This window comes from Garra rufa, chromosome 7 (assembly GCF_049309525.1).
Source record: "Garra rufa chromosome 7, GarRuf1.0, whole genome shotgun sequence".
NCBI classification, from domain to species: Eukaryota; Metazoa; Chordata; class Actinopteri; order Cypriniformes; family Cyprinidae; genus Garra; species Garra rufa.
Window position 1 is genome coordinate 2,075,562 of NC_133367.1, and position 17,671 is coordinate 2,093,232.

Below are 17,671 nucleotides of genomic sequence, written 5' to 3' on the forward strand. Positions count from 1 at the left end.
AATAAAAAATCACTACCGTAACATGCAGAAAATCATTAAGAAAATTATTATTTGCATGTCAATTAAACATTTCCAAAAAATCATTTCCGTAACATAAAAACCTTTCTTTCCAGATTTTTATTTTTGCTTTTACAATTTATTTATCTTTAAAAAAAAAAAATCACATTACAGTAATGAGATTGCATTGCGGTAATGACTCAAATCATGAGAAAAATATGCTGATTTCAAAAAAAGTAATGTAAAATCTTTATAATCTTAAAAAAAAAATGTCTGTCTTGATGCCATCAGTAACAAACAGATTCTTTAGTATTTCTTTTATTTATTCAAATTACGGTAATGAGACTGAGATGTGCAAATGTAAAAAAAAAGTAGTGATCTTAAAAATATACTTTATTTCCTCGATGCAAAATATAATTTTCCCACCCAAACTTACTTTTTGTTTTGTTTTTTAAAAAAAAACATTATATTAAGATGGGAAATATTGTAATTGATTGAAAAATAAATAAAATTAAAATGGATTATATTTTGCATAAAGCAAATGAAGTGTATGTTTAAGCCCATTAAGTTTTTTTTAATCTTTGACAATTAAACATTTATTTATTAAAATATTACCATATATATATATAATTAAATTTAACTTATTTTCATGAGGTTTTCAAAAACCTATAAGTCATTTAAAAAATATCATTTGCATGTCAATCAAATATATATCCTAAAATGTCATTACTTTAATACAGCACACAAAACCTCATTACCTTAACAGAAAGTTGTTGTTGTTGTTTGTTTTTTAGTTTAACATATTTCCTAAATTTTCTTTACTGTAATGCTGCAAATAAATAACAAATAAATAAAAAATCACTACCGTAACATGCAGAAAATCATTTAGAAAATTATTATTTGCATGTCAATTAAACATTTCCAAAAAATCATTACCGTAACATGAAATAAAAAAAGCGTCCTTTTCAGATTTTGCTTTTTACAGTTTAATTATCTTTCAATTTGTTTTTCACTTTACAGTAATGAGATTGCATTGCGGTAATGACTCAAATCATGCGAAAAATATGCGAAATGTCTTAAAAAGTAATGTTAAATCTTTATAATCTTAAAAAAATGTCTTAATTGATGCCATCAGTAACACAGATTCTTTAGTATTTCTTTTATTTATTCAAATTACAGTAATGTGACTGACATACAGTAATGATGTGCAAATGGAAAAAAAAAAATAGTGATCTTAAAAATATACTTTATTTACTTGATGCACCCTTAAGGTTTGGGATGAAATATGACTCTAAATTTCTCTCGGTTTATTGTGTGATCCACCCATATATAGTTCAAAGTAACTGCAAATAAATGCGCCTTTGACTTTGCTCCTTCTGCTGCTGTTGTGGTCCGTGTATCTTTAACTGATCTTTAGTTCCACTGCCTGGTTACGACACCTACAGAGAGAGACTGGGGCGCCATTATGTCCCATTGAACCCCTGTATTACCCAGCCAAGACTTTGAGTGTGGCCATATCCCAAGAGACAAATTAAGGCCCCTGCATTGACCCCCGCCGTCTCCTCTGTAGTAATGCAAAGTGTCCTTTTAACCGGCAGACCTTTTCTGAAGATCAGTATGAGGTGCAGGTACACCCTGAGGAAGCCAACATCGTCATTTTTTCAAGCAAGGAACCAAAAATGCAGGTCACCATCTCTCTTACCTCGCCAGTGATGCGCGAAGACCCCGTCCCCAACATGGAGAAAGGTTAGAGAACCCGCGCTTTCCCTTCAGCAGCACTATGTGTGTTCCCTTGGTGCACAAAAAAAGACGGATATTTCCATACACAATTGAATTTTCCATCAGTGAATTGGCTTTCCTGTTCATTTCTACCCCCTCCTCCCCCTCCTTCATTTTCTTTTGTTTCGGTTCAGTCCATTATTTGCCCTCGCTCGGTTTTGCATTGCTTTCTGAAAGCGTTTTTAAGCAATCAAAAACAGGATCTCTGACCTTTCTTTACCACTGTGGCGCAATATTGTCCGAGTTGTGTTGTAAGATACTTGATACTTGAGCGCTTCAGGATGAGAGAGATTTTTAGCTTTGATCGCAAACCTTTTCTGGCCAAGCTGTTTATAGACGTAAAAGTGGCGGTGAATGACGTGAAGTTTGCGGAGTGACAATCGCATTTATTTTTGCATCTTTACGGAAAACGGTTAATCCCACATCATGCAAAATTGACATTCTTGATGTTTTCATGTTAGAAAGTTGTTTTTAACAATTAATATGCTTCACATTGGCAATTTCTTATCGTAAACGGTGTATTTAATTTTAAAAATGTATTTTTATTTAATAATTACAATAATTTCTCATTTTTATTAGGGTCAATCTGTCAAATTTCAAAAACTTCCCCGGCTCAAATTTTTGATTTGCTTTTGATAGATACATGTATAGTGATGAAAGCCAAAATATTAGATTTCATGGATAAATATTTACTGAGTAATCCACTATTTTGTAGATGGAGGTGACAATTTTCATCTGAGATTCAGAGCCAAATTACAGAGGGGTAAAAATGACTTCAGAAAGATGTCAGAATCATGATGTTTTTTATACACAGAAATTGGCAATTATATTAGTAAAATCTGTTGACTTTAGCCATCTTTGTTGCATTATGTGCCAATGGTGACCATTCAAAAATGGGGCAACAGCACTTTTTCAAGTTTTTCTCCAAAGTTTGCTTGCCTGTAACTCAATAAGTATTGAAGGTATCTTAATGCCCTTTTAGATATTGGGTCTTAACAAACTTTCCTTTTGCCGTCTTAATTTTTAAAGCTTTATATGGTTCGGTTCCAGAGATCTTGGAATTTCAATATGGCTCCAGGAGTAAATCATTCAAATGTACACATTTTCAATGGTCGAAAACCAAATGTGGTTCAGTTTGCAAAATTATGATACTACTTTTATTTTAAAGAGGAATGTCTGAAGAACAAATAATGTTGAAACTAGAGATGTATCTTGTTTCCTTCTGCCGAGACATCTGCATTGAAAATACCTGTCTGAGTACCGTACATATTCTTTTTCGAAAGTTTGCGTGCACATATCTCAAGAAGTATTAAAGATACACTACGATATTAGAATCTAGTTTTTAGTAAACTTTTCTTTTGTAATCTTAATTCTCAAGGCCCTACATTATTCACTCCCAGAGATATGGGAATCTCAATGAGGCTCCATGTCTAGATTGTTAAATATTACCCATTTTCGGTGGTCGAAAACCAAATTTTGGTCACTTTGTATACAGCTTATACTTACTTTACATGACAATTTTCATCTGAGATTCAGAGCCAAATTTCAGAGGGGTAAAAATGACTTCAGAAAGATGTCAGAATCATGATGGTTTTTGTACACAGAAATTGGTAAATATATTAGTAAAATCTGTTGACTTTAGCCATCTTTGTTGCATTATGTGCCAATGGTGACCATTCAAAAATGGGGCAACAGCACTTTTCAAGTTTTTCTCCAAAGTTTGCATGCCTGTAACTCAATAAGTATTGAAGGTATCTTAATGCCCTTTTAGATATTGGGTCTTAACAAACTTTCCTTCTGCCGTCTTAATTTTTAAAGCTTTATATGGTTCGGTTCCAGAGATCTTGGAATTTCAATATGGCTCCAGGAGTAAATCATTCAAATGCATTTTCAGTGGTCAAAAACCAAATGTGGTTCAGTTTGCAAAATTATGATACTTCTGTTATTTTAAAGAGGAATGTCTGAAGAACAAATAATGTTGAAACTAGAGATGTATCTCGTTTCCTTCTGTCAAGACATCTGCATTGAATATACCTGTCTGAGTACCATACATATTCTTTTTCCAAAGTTTGCGTGCACATATCTCAAGAAGTATTAAAGATACAATACGATTTTAGAATCTAGTTTTTAGAAAACTTTTCTTTTGTAATCTTAATTCTCAAGGCCCTACATTATTCACTCCCAGAGATATGGGAATCTCAATGAGGCTCCATGTCTAGATTGTTAAATATTACCCATTTTCAGTGGTCGAAAACCAAATTTTGGTCACTTTGTATACAGCTTATACTTACTTTACATGACAATTTTCATCTGAGATTCAGAGCCAAATTACAGAGGGGTAAAAATGACTTCAGAAAGATGTCAGAATCATGATGTTTTTTTGTACACAGAAATTGGTAAATATATTAGTAAAATCTGTTGACTTTAGCCATCTTTGTTGCATTATGTGCCAATGGTGACCATTCAAAAATGGGGCAACAGCACTTTTTCAAGTTTTTCTCCAATGTTTGCTTGCCTGTAACTCAATAAGTATTGAAGGCATCTTAATGCCCTTTTAGATATTGGGTCTTAACAAACTTTCCTTTTGCCGTCTTAATTTTTAATGCTTTATATGGTTCGGTTCCAGAGATCTTGGAATTTCAATATGGCTCCAGGAGTAAATCATTCAAATGCATTTTCAATGGTCAAAAACCAAATGTGGTTCAGTTTGCAAAATTATGATACTACTTTTATTTTAAAGAGGAATGTCTGAAGAACAAATAATGTTGAAACTAGAGATGTATCTCGTTTCCTTCTGTCAAGACATATGCATTGAAAATACCTGTCTGAGTACCGTACATATTCTTTTTCCAAAGTTTGCGTGCACATATCTCAAGAAGTATTAAAGATACACTACGATTTTAGAATCTAGTTTTTAGTAAACTTTTCTTTTGTAATCTTAATTCTCAAGGCCCTACATTATTCACTCCCAGAGATATGGGAATCTCAATGAGGCTCCATGTCTAGATTGTTAAATATTACCCATTTTCGGTGGTCGAAAACCAAATTTTGGTCACTTTGTATACAGCTTATACTTACTTTACATGACAATTTTCATCTGAGATTCAGAGCCAAATTACAGAGGGGTAAAAATGACTTCAGAAAGATGTCAGAATCATGATGTTTTTTGTACACAGAAATTGGTAATTATATTAGTAAAATCTGTTGACTTTAGCCATCTTTGTTGCATTATGTGCCAATGGTGACCATTCAAAAATGGGGCAACAGCACTTTTCAAGTTTTTCTCCAAAGTTTGCTTGCCTGTAACTCAATAAGTATTGAAGCTATCTTAATGCCCTTTTAGATATTGGGTCTTAACAAACTTTCCTTTTGCCTACATAAATTTGAAGGCCCTATATGCTTTGGTCCCAGAGATGTTGGAATTTAAATATGGCTCCAGGAGTAAATCATTAATGTACACATTTTCAGTGGTCAAAAACCAAATGTGGTTCAGCTTGCAAAATTATGATGATACTTTTATTTTAAAGAGTAATGTCTGAAGAACAAATAATGTTGGAACTAGAGATGTATCTCGTTTCCTTATAAGAATCTTAATTGTCAAGGCCCTACATTATTCAGTCTCAGAGACATGGGAATCTCAATGAGGCTTCATGTCCGGATTGTTAAATATTATCCATTTTCAGTGGTCGAAAACCAAATTTGGTCACTTTGTATAGAGCTGATACTTATGTTAATTAAAGAACAGTGTCTGGAGAAGAAATAGTGTTCGAATTAGAAAAATCCCTTCTTCCAAATATCACTGAAACTGATTCAAATATAGAATCTTATGAATAGACTACAGAAAGCAAGGTAATGTGCCTCAACTTGACCATTACAGAGTGCTTTTAGCTCGCAGACAGCTATGTTCTACGGAATTGTTTTGATAGAGAGAAACAAGATACAATTCTAATTTCAACATTATTTCTTCTTCGGACATTGTTCTTTAAATAAAATAAGTATCAGCTGAATATAAAGTGACCAACATGTGGTTTTCAACCACTGAAATGGTTAATATTTAACAATCTAGACATAGAGCCTCATTGAGAACCCCATATCTGTGGGACTGAATGATATAAGGCCTTGAAAATGAAGATTCCTAAAGAAAAGTTTAGTAACAAATAGAATCTAAAATCATATTGTGATATCTTCAATAATTCTTGAGTTACATGCATGCAAACTTTGGAAAAAGAGTGTTTATGGCACAGGTATCAATGCAGTTGTCTTGACAGAAGGAATCGAGATACATCTCTAGTTTCGTAATTTTGCAAACTGACCAACATTTGGTTTTTGACCACTGAAAATCTCTGGAACCGAACCATATAGGGCCTTAAAAATAAAGATGGGGAACAGGAAAGTTTAAGATCCATTATCTAAAAGGGCTTTAAGATATCTTTAATACTTTACAGTTACAGGCATGCAAACTTTGGAGAAAAAACTTGAAAAGTGCTGTTGCCCCATTTTTGAATGGTCACCATTGGCACATAATGCAACAAAGATGGCTAAAGTCAACAGATTTTACTAATATGATTACCAATTTCTGTGTACAAAAACCATCATGATTCTGACATCTTTCTGAAGTCATTTTTACCCCTCTGTAATTTGGCTCTGAATCTCAGTTGAAAATTGTCATGTAAAGTAAGTATAAGCTGTATACAAAGTGACCAAAATTTGGTTTTCGACCACCGAAAATGGGTAATATTTAACAATCTAGACATGGAGCCTCATTGAGATTCCCATATCTCTGGGAGTGAATAATGTAGGGCCTTGAGAATTAAGATTACAAAAGAAAAGTTTACTAAAAACTAAATTCTAAAATCGTATTGTATCTTTAATACTTCTTGAGATATGTGCACGCAAACTTTGGAAAAAGAATATGTATGGTACTCAGACAGGTATTTTCAATGCAGATGTCTTGACAGAAGGAAACGAGATACATCTCTAGTTTCAACATTATTTGTTCTTCAGACATTCCTCTTTAAAATAAAAGAAGTATCATAATTTTGCAAACTGAACCACATTTGGTTTTTGACCATTGAAAATGTGTACATTTTAATGATTTACTCCTGGAGCCATATTGAAATTCCAAGATCTCTGGAACCGAACCATATAAAGCTTTAAAAATTAAGACGGCAGAAGGAAAGTTTGTTAAGACCCAATATCTAAAAGGGCATTAAGATACCTTCAATACTTATTGAGTTACAGGCAAGCAAACTTTGGAGAAAAACTTAAAGTGCTGTTGCCCCATTTTTGAATGGTCACCATTGGCACATAATGCAACAAAGATGGCTAAAGTCAACCGATTTCAGACCTACCAGTCTCTGTGTAAAAATAACATTATGATGCTGCCATCTTTCTGAAGTCAATTAACCCCCTTATTATTTGACACTGAATCTCAGATGAAAACTGCCATTTTGACTGCCCCCAATACAAAAGGGTGGATTACTCAGTGAATATTCATCCATGATATTTAATATTTTGGCTTTCATCACTATACATATCTGTCTATCTTCAGAAAAAATATTAGCAAAATCTAAATTTTGAGCCTGGGACCTCTGGTTGAGTTGACACAGAATGGCCCAATAGTAAAAAGACAGTATTTCTTACTATTTTATAGTAAGTTTTGTATATGCTCATTAAACTGCCACTTGTATTGAGTAATTACGTTAATTTGTTGTGCACGCTATGCAAATTTTATGTCAATTTGCATGTAGCTACCAGATTTATTTATATTTTTTTAAAGTAAATTAATTAAAATTTTCATGCTTAATGCTTAAAACGAGCTATTTCTTACTACGTTTGTCACTCCTGTCGATAATTAAACACTGCCGCCACTGCAATATTTTGGGCCTGACAACTAACAAATCGTTTCATGGTGGTTTATGTAGTGAAAACGGCAACATTTTCGAGTTTTGTGTCTTTAAATAAGACAACCTAAACTATTCTATTGGTTGTAACGTTGGAAAATATAATTGTTATCGTCCACCATGTGGACTAAAACAATTTCGTCCTCTCATCCTGAAGTTTTGGAAACCATGACCTTAAAAGCCTTTGAAATTTCAACTTGTAACCTGAGGTCGTTGTTGTTTTATTTTGTTAACGATATTCTCAATTGTGTTTCCTTCACACAACTAAAAACCAAAGTGGTTCTCCACACCTGTCCTGTTTGGGTTTGTTAATTGCGCATTAACAGACCCAAGCAATAATATTTTCCATATACATCTTTTGCATAACATTGCAACAGTTTTTTTAGGAACCTGGACGTGCGGAAAACCCCTCGTCTTGTGACATTTCAGTGTTGTCACTTTGTTTTGACGTGTGTTGTAATGATCACATTAACACAGCCTAGTCCCAACAAATCCCCTAAGAACTTGTGACATTTAATCAACAATAATTTTAAATCTTTGACATCTGCTTTTCACAAATGCTAAATTATTAAATACAGTTGACGACATTTCCTACATGTGTCCTTACAGCGTCAGAGAAAGACCCTCCGGATGTTCTCAGCAAGACCAAGTGCCTTGAGTATTTAGCGGCTCTGCGACACGCTAAATGGTTTCAGGTAAAACCGGGCTTCGAAAGTTGACGATAACTCATTTAGGATAGCTTTGAATTGTACTTAATGTTTTATGGCAGTAGATCTGTGTCGGCGAAACTTCATAATAATAAACTCATAATTTAACAGAGTTACATTGTTAAATTCTAACATTGTTACATTAGGCGTAACGTATTTTTTAAATAATAGCTAGTCTACAAAGTTAGAAGCAAAAAGTAATTAAATATAGTGAATGTTTTAAAAAAGCGTTATTTAAACACTAAATTGACTTGAAAGCTTAATTTAGCAATCAACATGATACCGACTTTTGCCTAATGCTTCACTTTCAGTATTACCACAAGGGGTGCTATAGTGATCGATAGCATAAACTTTCTTCTTCTGTGGTCAGTTTTCACTTTAAGGAACAACCTTCGGAAACAATATCGCAGAGCAAGTCTGTTCATTTTACAAGGTTCTCAAAATTGAACGCAATTACTTTAATTCGTAACGTTACATTGGGCATAATGTTAAAAAGATCTTTCGGAAAAAGTAATAGCTACTCTAGAAAGTTACTAGTATAAAGTAGCTAAATATGATTTATTTTAAAGAAGCATTATTTAAACACTAAATTGACTTGATAGCTAAAAAATCGTTATTGAGAAAGCTCAATTTAGCTACCGACTTTCGTCTAAACCCAAAACATACTCTACACAATTATGTATCACTTCTGTGGACGCAAGTTCAACTTAATTCGTAGATGCTTTCCTAAATGTGTCAGAACACAATTATTAACGTATCGTTAATACACTTCACTTTCAATATTACCACTAGGGGTGCTATAGTGGTATTACCCTAAACTTTCTTCTTCTATAGTCAGTCTTCTTTTACAGGAACAAGCTACACAAAATTTAACGCAGCTACATTTGTTCATTTTTAACATTGTTACATTAGGCATAACGTTAAAAAAAATTCTGAAACGGTAATAGCTACCCTACAAAGTTACAAGCAAAAAGTAGCTAAATATAGCGAATGTTTTAAAGAAGCATCATTTAAACACTAAATTGACTTGATAGCTAAAAAATCGTTATTGAGAAAGCTCAATTTAGCTACCGACTTTCGTCTAAACCCAAAACATACTCTACACAATTATGTATCACTTCTGTGGACGCAAGTTCAACTTAATTCGTAGATGCTTTCCTAAATGTGTCAGAACACAATTATTAACATATCGTTAATACGCTTCACTTTCAATATTACCACTAGGGGTGCTATAGTGGTGTTACCCTAAACTTTCTTCTTCTATAGTCAGTCTACTTTTTCAGGAACAAGCTACTCAATTTAACGCAGCTACATTTGTTCATTTTTAACATTGTTACATTAGCCATAACGTTAAAAAAAAATTCTGAAAAGGTAATAGCTACCCTACAAAGTTACAGGCAAAAAGTAGCTAAATATAGCGAATATTTTAAAGAAGCATTATTTAAACACTAAATTGACTTGATAGCTAAAAAAATCGTTATTGAGAAAGCTCAATTTAGCTACCGACATGCTACCGACTTTCGTCTAAACCCAAAACATACTCTACACAATTATGTATCACTTCTATCGACGCAAGTACAACTAAATTTGTGGTTGCGTTCCTAAATGTATCAAAACAAAATTACTAACGCATAGTCCGCTTCACTTTCAATGTAACCACAAGGGGTGCTGTAGTGGTGTTAGCATAAACTTTCTTTTTCTATAGTCAGTCTTCTCTTTCAGAAACAACCTTTGCAAACAATATCGCAGAGCAAGTCTGTTAATTTTGATATGTTACTCATAATTTAACGCATTTACATAGTTAATTTTTGACGTTACATTGACATTACGTTGACAAGATCTTTCCCGAAAAAGCACTTCTACTCTACAAAGTTATTAGTGAAAAGTAGCTAAATATAGTTGTTGTTTTTTTTTAAAGCGTTAAATTATATGCTACCGACTTTCGCCTAAACCCGAAACATACGCTACGCAATTATGTATCAGTTCTCTCGACGCAAGTACTAGCACATGGTTAGTGAGCATCACTTTCAATATTACCACAAGGGCTGCTGTAGTGGTCGTTAGCATAAACTTTCTTCTTCTACGGTCAATTTTCTCTTTTAGGCGCAATCTTCGAAAAACAATATCGCATGTTAGCATGTACAATAGAACTGTATGTTTGCTGACTTGCGTAGAATATGTTATAAAGTAGTTGAACGTAAAAGCTGTTTCTGAAAAATGAATTGCTACTCTACAAGTTACTAGCAAAAAGTAGCAAAATATAGAAACCTTTTTTTAAAGAAGTATTATTCAGGCTTTAAATTGACTTAAAAATCGCTATTGGGAAAGCTACACATAGCTAACTGACATGGTACTGACTTTTGCCTAAACCTGAAACAGTATCTGTTGCGACTATAAACGCAAGTTTGATTTCATTCATAGCTATGTTTGTAAATATGTCAGCACACAATTAGTAACTCTTAGCTAGTGAGTCTTTTTCTCAGTATTGCCACAAGGGGTGCTATAATGGATGTTAGCATAAACTTTTTTTCTTCTATGATTAACTTTCCTTTTTAGGAGCAACAGTGTGTAAAGAATGTCATAGCGTAAGTCAGATAAGGTTATTGTCAACTGGTTAGCATGTTAGCTAGCTAACTACCTAAATAATTCGTAGTTAAGCAAGTACAATGGAACTGAGCACTTGCGTTATGTTGCCCGAGTGCTTGCATACTTTTCTAGAGTATGTTTCTGGTCCTAGAATCAACTGTTGATTAATTTTAGTAGCGTTAATATTATCAGTTAGCGTTTACATTTGTGTTATTAACTGAAGTGCTATTGTTACCTGGGATTGTTGCGTATTAACGAGTTTCGTCCACAGGCTCGGGCGAATGGTCTTCAGTCTTGCGTCATCATTATTCGGGTTCTGCGGGATCTGTGTCAGCGTGTACCTACCTGGGGCAAGATGCCCGACTGGGTCAGTTAGCTTTGTTTGCTGACAGTGATTTTAGCCGTAGCTAGAAACGGCCGAATTAAGTAACGTGTTGCGTTTTTGTTCACAAAGGCCATGGAGCTGCTCGTGGAAAAAGCCATTAGCAGTGCATCCGGTCCACTGAGTCCTGGAGAAGCTCTGCGGAGGGTCCTGGAATGCATCGCCACTGGGATTCTCCTGCCAGGTATGAGCAGTTTTATTTTAGTGTTATTAGGGGCCAAGCACCGCAGGTGCAAGCATCTATTGTATCCGTTAGCGTTCTTTCTCGTCCTAAACGGTTTGTCTGATTTTTATCAGAATTGGGGCAGATCATCATCAGAGCATGCTGGCAAAAAGTTATGGAATTCAAGTTGATTAGTCAAACCGTTCTCGAATAACACGCAAACGAAGTGCAACGAATTTGCAAACGCAAAAAAAGGCTATATCTCCGCAACAGTTTGGCATATTGAGAGCAAACTTGATGTTTGTCATAACAAGCATGAACTGAGGCTACCTGCCATTTTTCGGCATAGTGCCACCTAGTGGTGAGGAGATATGAAAAATGGCAATTTTTGCTTTAACTTCTCAAGGGTTTGGCCAAAAATCATTAGATTCAGAGGAGCATGCCGAGTCAAACCATATTCAATTTTCCAATGTTAGCCATTTGGGGCGTTGGCCATTTTGAATTTTGTCATGAAATGCTATATTTTACAAACGCATTGACATATCGTTACAAAACTCGGTATGTGTCTTCAGCACCATGCCCGGACAGTACTCAAAATGTTTGGTGGCAGTGCCAACTTGTGGTCAAAAGTTATAAGGACATTTTGAAAAATGCTTATAACTTCTGATGAAAATGGCTTGTTGTAATGAAAGTAATCTTAAAATATTCATTGGGTCATGCCAAGAACATTGATACCAATTATGCCAAAATTGGCCGAATTTCCTGTCCGCCATTTTTAAAAATTTTAAAACCTCCTTTTTTAGAACTTCTCCTAGACTGTTCACCAAATGTGACTCTTCAGACCATGCTGACAAAAAGTTATTGATTTTGTGTCCAAATACAACGGATTCAACGAATTTGCTGGAAAGATGCCAAAATGCATCTGAGGCTGTATGGCCAAGGATCAGCGAACTCCAAGTAAAATTGATCAAGCAGACCAAACCATATGGCGTAGAGACTTGAAACGTGGAGGGATGGTAGTACTCACACCGTCTACAATGTCACCAAAGCTCACCCCAAATAGCTTGACGGGGGCGCTACAGCGATCTGAAGTACCAAATCGCTCATAACTCCTTAAGTGTCTTATGTTGTTGGAGTCCTTGGCTTACATCGGACAAAACGCATGTCTATGATTTGTTCGTTACCCTGGCAAAATTTTTGGTTATTTAGCCTTTTCTGAAAAACGTACTTTTGCACACTAGTCCTAGGTTTTGCGCCCTATCGGAACCCAAGCAGGGCAGGAAGGTTCTCTGGAGAGTGAAAATCACTATCACTATAACTTTTGAACAGAACGAGATATCTTCGCCAAACTCACAACCCCCATGTAAGAGCTCAATCTGAGGTCACATGAAAAAAGTTACGGAGCTTGGCCACTTGTTGGCGCTATAAGAGGGGGGAAAACAAACACGGCCATAACTACGCAACCGTTTGTCCTATCAGTGAGAAAATTGGTACGCGCCTTCTTGGTCCAAAGTGGCATAAGTGGCTATAAGGACATTTGCGTATCTCAAAAAACATGGCTGCCATAGGATTATGAACTTTTATCACATATTAGACAAGGTTAAGGATATCACATTTTCCACGGGCGTAAACGATTGTGTATTGCACCATTACCATTGACGCATGCTCACAATATTGGTATCATTTGTATCAGGTCCCTGCATTCCGAACAACTTTGCCTCTAGAACCACTGCTGTCAATCAAATCGTTTGTTAAACGATTGAGAAGATGTAAAAAACCTACTATGGTGAACTAGTCTAAAGTTTTTCGCTCAAAAAAAGAATGAAAAAAAAAAACACTGCAGTGCAATTCTCTGGACTCTCTAGGTCAGTAATTATTTTTTAAAAAAGTGAAATTTGTTTAGGGGTTGTTTAGAAAAGAGGCCTCTCCAAATTTAGCCTATAAAGCTTAAAGGAAAACTCAAAACTTAGCAAAACCTGGTGAGCACATGCGACAGGTGATTCTAAACAAGCATGCAACGTTTTTAGGAGATCGGACAACAGCTGGTGCTATAACAGTCATAAACCATTAAAAACCATCATATTTCTATGGTGAATTACCTGGATTTGCCAAAAATGGTTTTGATTGATTTAGGTCATTGATTCAGGTCGTTACAAGGTTGATAAATAATATGTAATGTCTTTTATCATTTGACCATTATTTCAGTTTTAGTAATTTTACTACTTCAACTTAAACTTGCTTTATGGTTTAATATTTATATTTTAGTTTATTCCAGCATTATTTCCATGAACAAAAAATATTTGTAGTAGTTTTAGTTGACAGTAACAACTCTGGGATACGATGCAGTAATTTTGTCACTAATTTTACAACAAATTTTACATTTCTATGTATTTTTATTTCAATTTTAGTAATTTCAGTACTTCATTTTTAGTTGCATTTCTTTTTTTATGTTTTTTAACTAGGGCCGGGACTTTAACGCGTTAATTTAGATTAATTAATTACACAAAAATAACACGTAAATTTTTTTTAACGCATTTTAATCGCACTTAATTTTGCACCGCGGAACGTTTCTCACTGGATGAGTTTCAGCGGCGGACCGATTATACTGGAGCACCAACTAGCGTTTAGACAAAGGAATGCGCATATCACCGCAGCACATCGAGCCTCATGTATCACCTCAATGCTTTTACAGAAGGTCTACCTACCTATAGGGTACCTGCATTTCTGAAATGAAGGCTAGTATATTTCTAAATATCCCAGTGTTTCCCCTACCATTATCTTAGGGGGGCGCGTTTACAATGTCTCCTCCAAGAAAACACGGACTGGATCGCGGACTCCATTCATAAAAACCGAATTTACTATAGCGCGGAATGCCACGTAAAGTCGTTGATTTTTGGATTGATAAATCAAAAGTTGGTCTGTCACTTAATTCAAATCGCGATATGGACTAGTGTCTGTGAAAACTGAAATGCAAAAAGACCGTTTTAATATGAATCCTGCGTTTACCGTTTGCCTCTGTATGTTAGAATGGCAGAGACGCGTTTTTTTTACACTGCACGCGTGATGCTCCCGTTAATTTTTGGCATTTTCATCTCACATGAACAGATAGACTCAATCTCCAAAGCTACTGTGAGTGTCACTTTTACCGTTTCATTTGAGAAAACTAGCATCATATCATACTTTACACACAGAAACTTCACAGCAACCTGTCAAAATAAAAGTACGGTTTAACATGAAACAGAACAATATTCCTATTTAAATAATTGACAAAAAACAATATATATGATAAAAAATAAATATAACAACAAGATTAACCACTTAATTGTAGAAAAAAAATACTATGATTATTATTATTTATTGATTTTAACAGCAAACCTCTGTTTGTTTGCCAAAAATTAAAAAGGTTTATTTTTCATTTGATTAAAAATAAAATAAATGTTTATGCTTTCATTTGATTATGAGAAAAATTAAAACACAAGAATTTATAAAAAAAAATAGCAAAAGATTGTAAAGCCCTATTGTTCAAAATGTTAAAATAGAGAGTTTTGGATTTATTTTTTCACTGAAATAAATGTTTTCGTTATGGGAAACGCTGTATCCTATTGCTACAGTTAATGGCAATATTGCACTGGTCTGTTGGACTTGGTTGAACAAAAATAAACAATATTTTGTTGCTTCAGTTTATGTATTCAGTCATTATTCAATGGTGTACTAAAAATCCATATGAAAAAACTTACTTCTCACTGTTCTCAGGTCAAATATTTATATGCGATTAAAATGCGATTAATTTCGATTAATTAATTACAAAGCCTCTAATTAATTAGATTAATTTTTTTAATCGAGTCCCGGCCCTATTTTTAACCAATAATTAATACTTACAAAACTGGTTTTAGTTAACAAAACAACATTGGGGTAGGATGCTGTCATTTTAAATGCTAAAATAATTTTATATTCAGAAAAAAATAAAGAAATAATGCCATGGCAACTAAAAAAAAAGTAAAATAAGTATTCAATATGCAATTTAAGGCACAATTTTGATGCGCCCTTTTGTCTTTTTTTTAGTTATTACTTTTCTAAATATTTCTATCTAGATTCAGTTGATTAGTTAATTTTTCCATTTCCGATTTTCACTTAAGTTTTATATTTTAAATGTATTATTATGTTTTGTTTTCTTTCAGTTTTACGGTTTTAGTGTCCTTCCAGCTATTAACATGCATCACAAATGCATCTTTTGCATGACATTTTGTAACCCATCAACACCTATGTTTAGCATTAAGATGGCTTCAAATGTCTGTCCACCCCTCAGATGGTCCAGGTCTTCTCGACCCATGTGAGAAAGGTCAAACAGACGCTCTGGGAAGCATGTCGAAACAAGCCCGTGAGGACGTGACCGCTAGTGCCCAGGTACTAAACGCTGTATGACTAGCCAACATTTCCATTTGCGTGATCCGTGCTATTCTGAAAGCGGCGTGTCTTTGTTTTTCAGCACGCGCTACGGCTGCTGGCTTTCCGCCAGATCCATAAGGTCCTCGGCATGGGCTCGCTGCCGGTCTCCAAGGCTGGAGCCCGAAACCGCAAGAGACGACGCGACGGCAGCGACACCGGCGAGGGAGAAGCCGAAGGAAAGAAGGACAAAAAAGACGATTCTCACGACCCCTGAGACGTCTGTGTAACCTTCGCCAGCTGTTATGTCTTTAGAAATGTATAAATATCCCCCGAAGAGGAAAAAATACACTTGGTGGTTCCGCTTTTCGAAAGAACAAGAGATGGAAAAAACGTAGTCGTTCCCCTTTTATGATGCAATACGTCTTTCTATTACATCTGAGCTGAAAATAGGCCGAAATGCTCCTGAAATGCAAGTCGCATCTCATTTTCAGCATCTCAGATGATGACTGAACGTCGCTACCGTTCAGCGAACGACATATAAGAAAAAGTTACTGAACGTAACATTAGCTCTATTAGGCACTTTGACATATATAGCACTTAATTCAAAGCTTTAAACATCCCGACACAGGCCAGTCTTTTTATGTTTACATTATAGAGCTGAAAAACGATTAGTCGTGATTAATCGATTCAAATTAATAAGTTTATGTTTGCATACTATATATATATATATATATAAACACACACATACATGTACATATATTAAGGACAAATATGTTACATTTATGTGAAATATTTATATATAATATAAATTATGTGCAAGTGTTTACATACAAATACATACAATACAAATATTTTTTTTTAAATATATACATCTATCAGTGTGTATTTACACAGTACACACACATATAGCATGCAAACGTAACTTTTACTTTGAATCGATTAATCGTGACTAATCGTTTGGCAGCTCTTATATATGTACATGCAGTGGGGCCCAAAACTCCATATTGATTTTTTTATTTATTTTCCATTTTAACATGGAAATAAATGTTTTATAATTTTGGAAAATGTGGAATATGACGTAAAATTTATAAGAAAGATTTAAGTTTTTCATCACGAATGAAATTAAAGTACCTTAATATTACATATTTAATTTTTTTTAATATGGACATGAATATGTTTTATTAATTTGGAAAATGTGAAATGAATTTAAACTTAAAATTAATAAGAAATATTTAAGTTTTTCATCACTAATGAAATGAAGGTAATTTATTCACAATGAAATAAATCTAATGTAAATGCAAACAGATTTTTACATATATATAAGTAAAGAAAAATTAAAGTCTTAGACTTTTGGATCCTACTGTGTGTGTGTGTGTGTGTGTGTGTGTGTGTGTGTGTGTGTGTGTGTGTATATAGAGAGAGAGAGAGATTTTTTTTTTTCTGACATTTTAATATGGACATAAATATGTTTTATTATTTTGGAAAATGTGAAATGAATATTATAATGTAAAATTAATAAGAAATATTTAAGTTGATCTTTACTAATGAAATTATGGTAATTTTGTGACAATGACATGTAAACGGATGTGTTTTTTTGGAAAATTTAAATCTCAGACTTTTGGATCCTACTGTATATGTATTTGTGTGTGTGTGTGTGTGTGTGTGTGTGTGTGTATATATATATATATATATACACACACACACACACACACACACACACACACAGTGGGGGGCCAAAACTCCAAGTCCATATTGACATTTTTTTTTT

The 17,671-nt window shown here is 34.2% G+C and overlaps 2 protein-coding genes across 2 annotated transcripts in view; both read left to right on the forward strand.

Moving 5' to 3' along the window:
• Positions 1–17,283, forward strand: part of LOC141338924 (zinc finger RNA-binding protein-like) — a 49,895-nt gene extending 32,612 nt beyond the window's left edge. Inside the window, exons 12-17 of the mRNA XM_073844538.1 lie at positions 1,596–1,743; positions 8,289–8,374; positions 11,244–11,339; positions 11,427–11,538; positions 15,824–15,921; positions 16,004–17,283. Of these exons, the coding sequence (XP_073700639.1) occupies positions 1,596–1,743; positions 8,289–8,374; positions 11,244–11,339; positions 11,427–11,538; positions 15,824–15,921; positions 16,004–16,177 (714 nt within the window). The 3' untranslated portion in view covers positions 16,178–17,283. The remainder of the gene's footprint in view (positions 1–1,595; positions 1,744–8,288; positions 8,375–11,243; positions 11,340–11,426; positions 11,539–15,823; positions 15,922–16,003) is intronic.
• A 189-nt stretch (positions 17,284–17,472) lies between these two features.
• ncln (nicalin) overlaps positions 17,473–17,671 on the forward strand; it is a 15,645-nt gene continuing 15,446 nt past the window's right edge. Inside the window, exon 1 of the mRNA XM_073844540.1 lies at positions 17,473–17,479. Coding sequence (XP_073700641.1) covers positions 17,473–17,479 — 7 coding nt within the window. The remainder of the gene's footprint in view (positions 17,480–17,671) is intronic.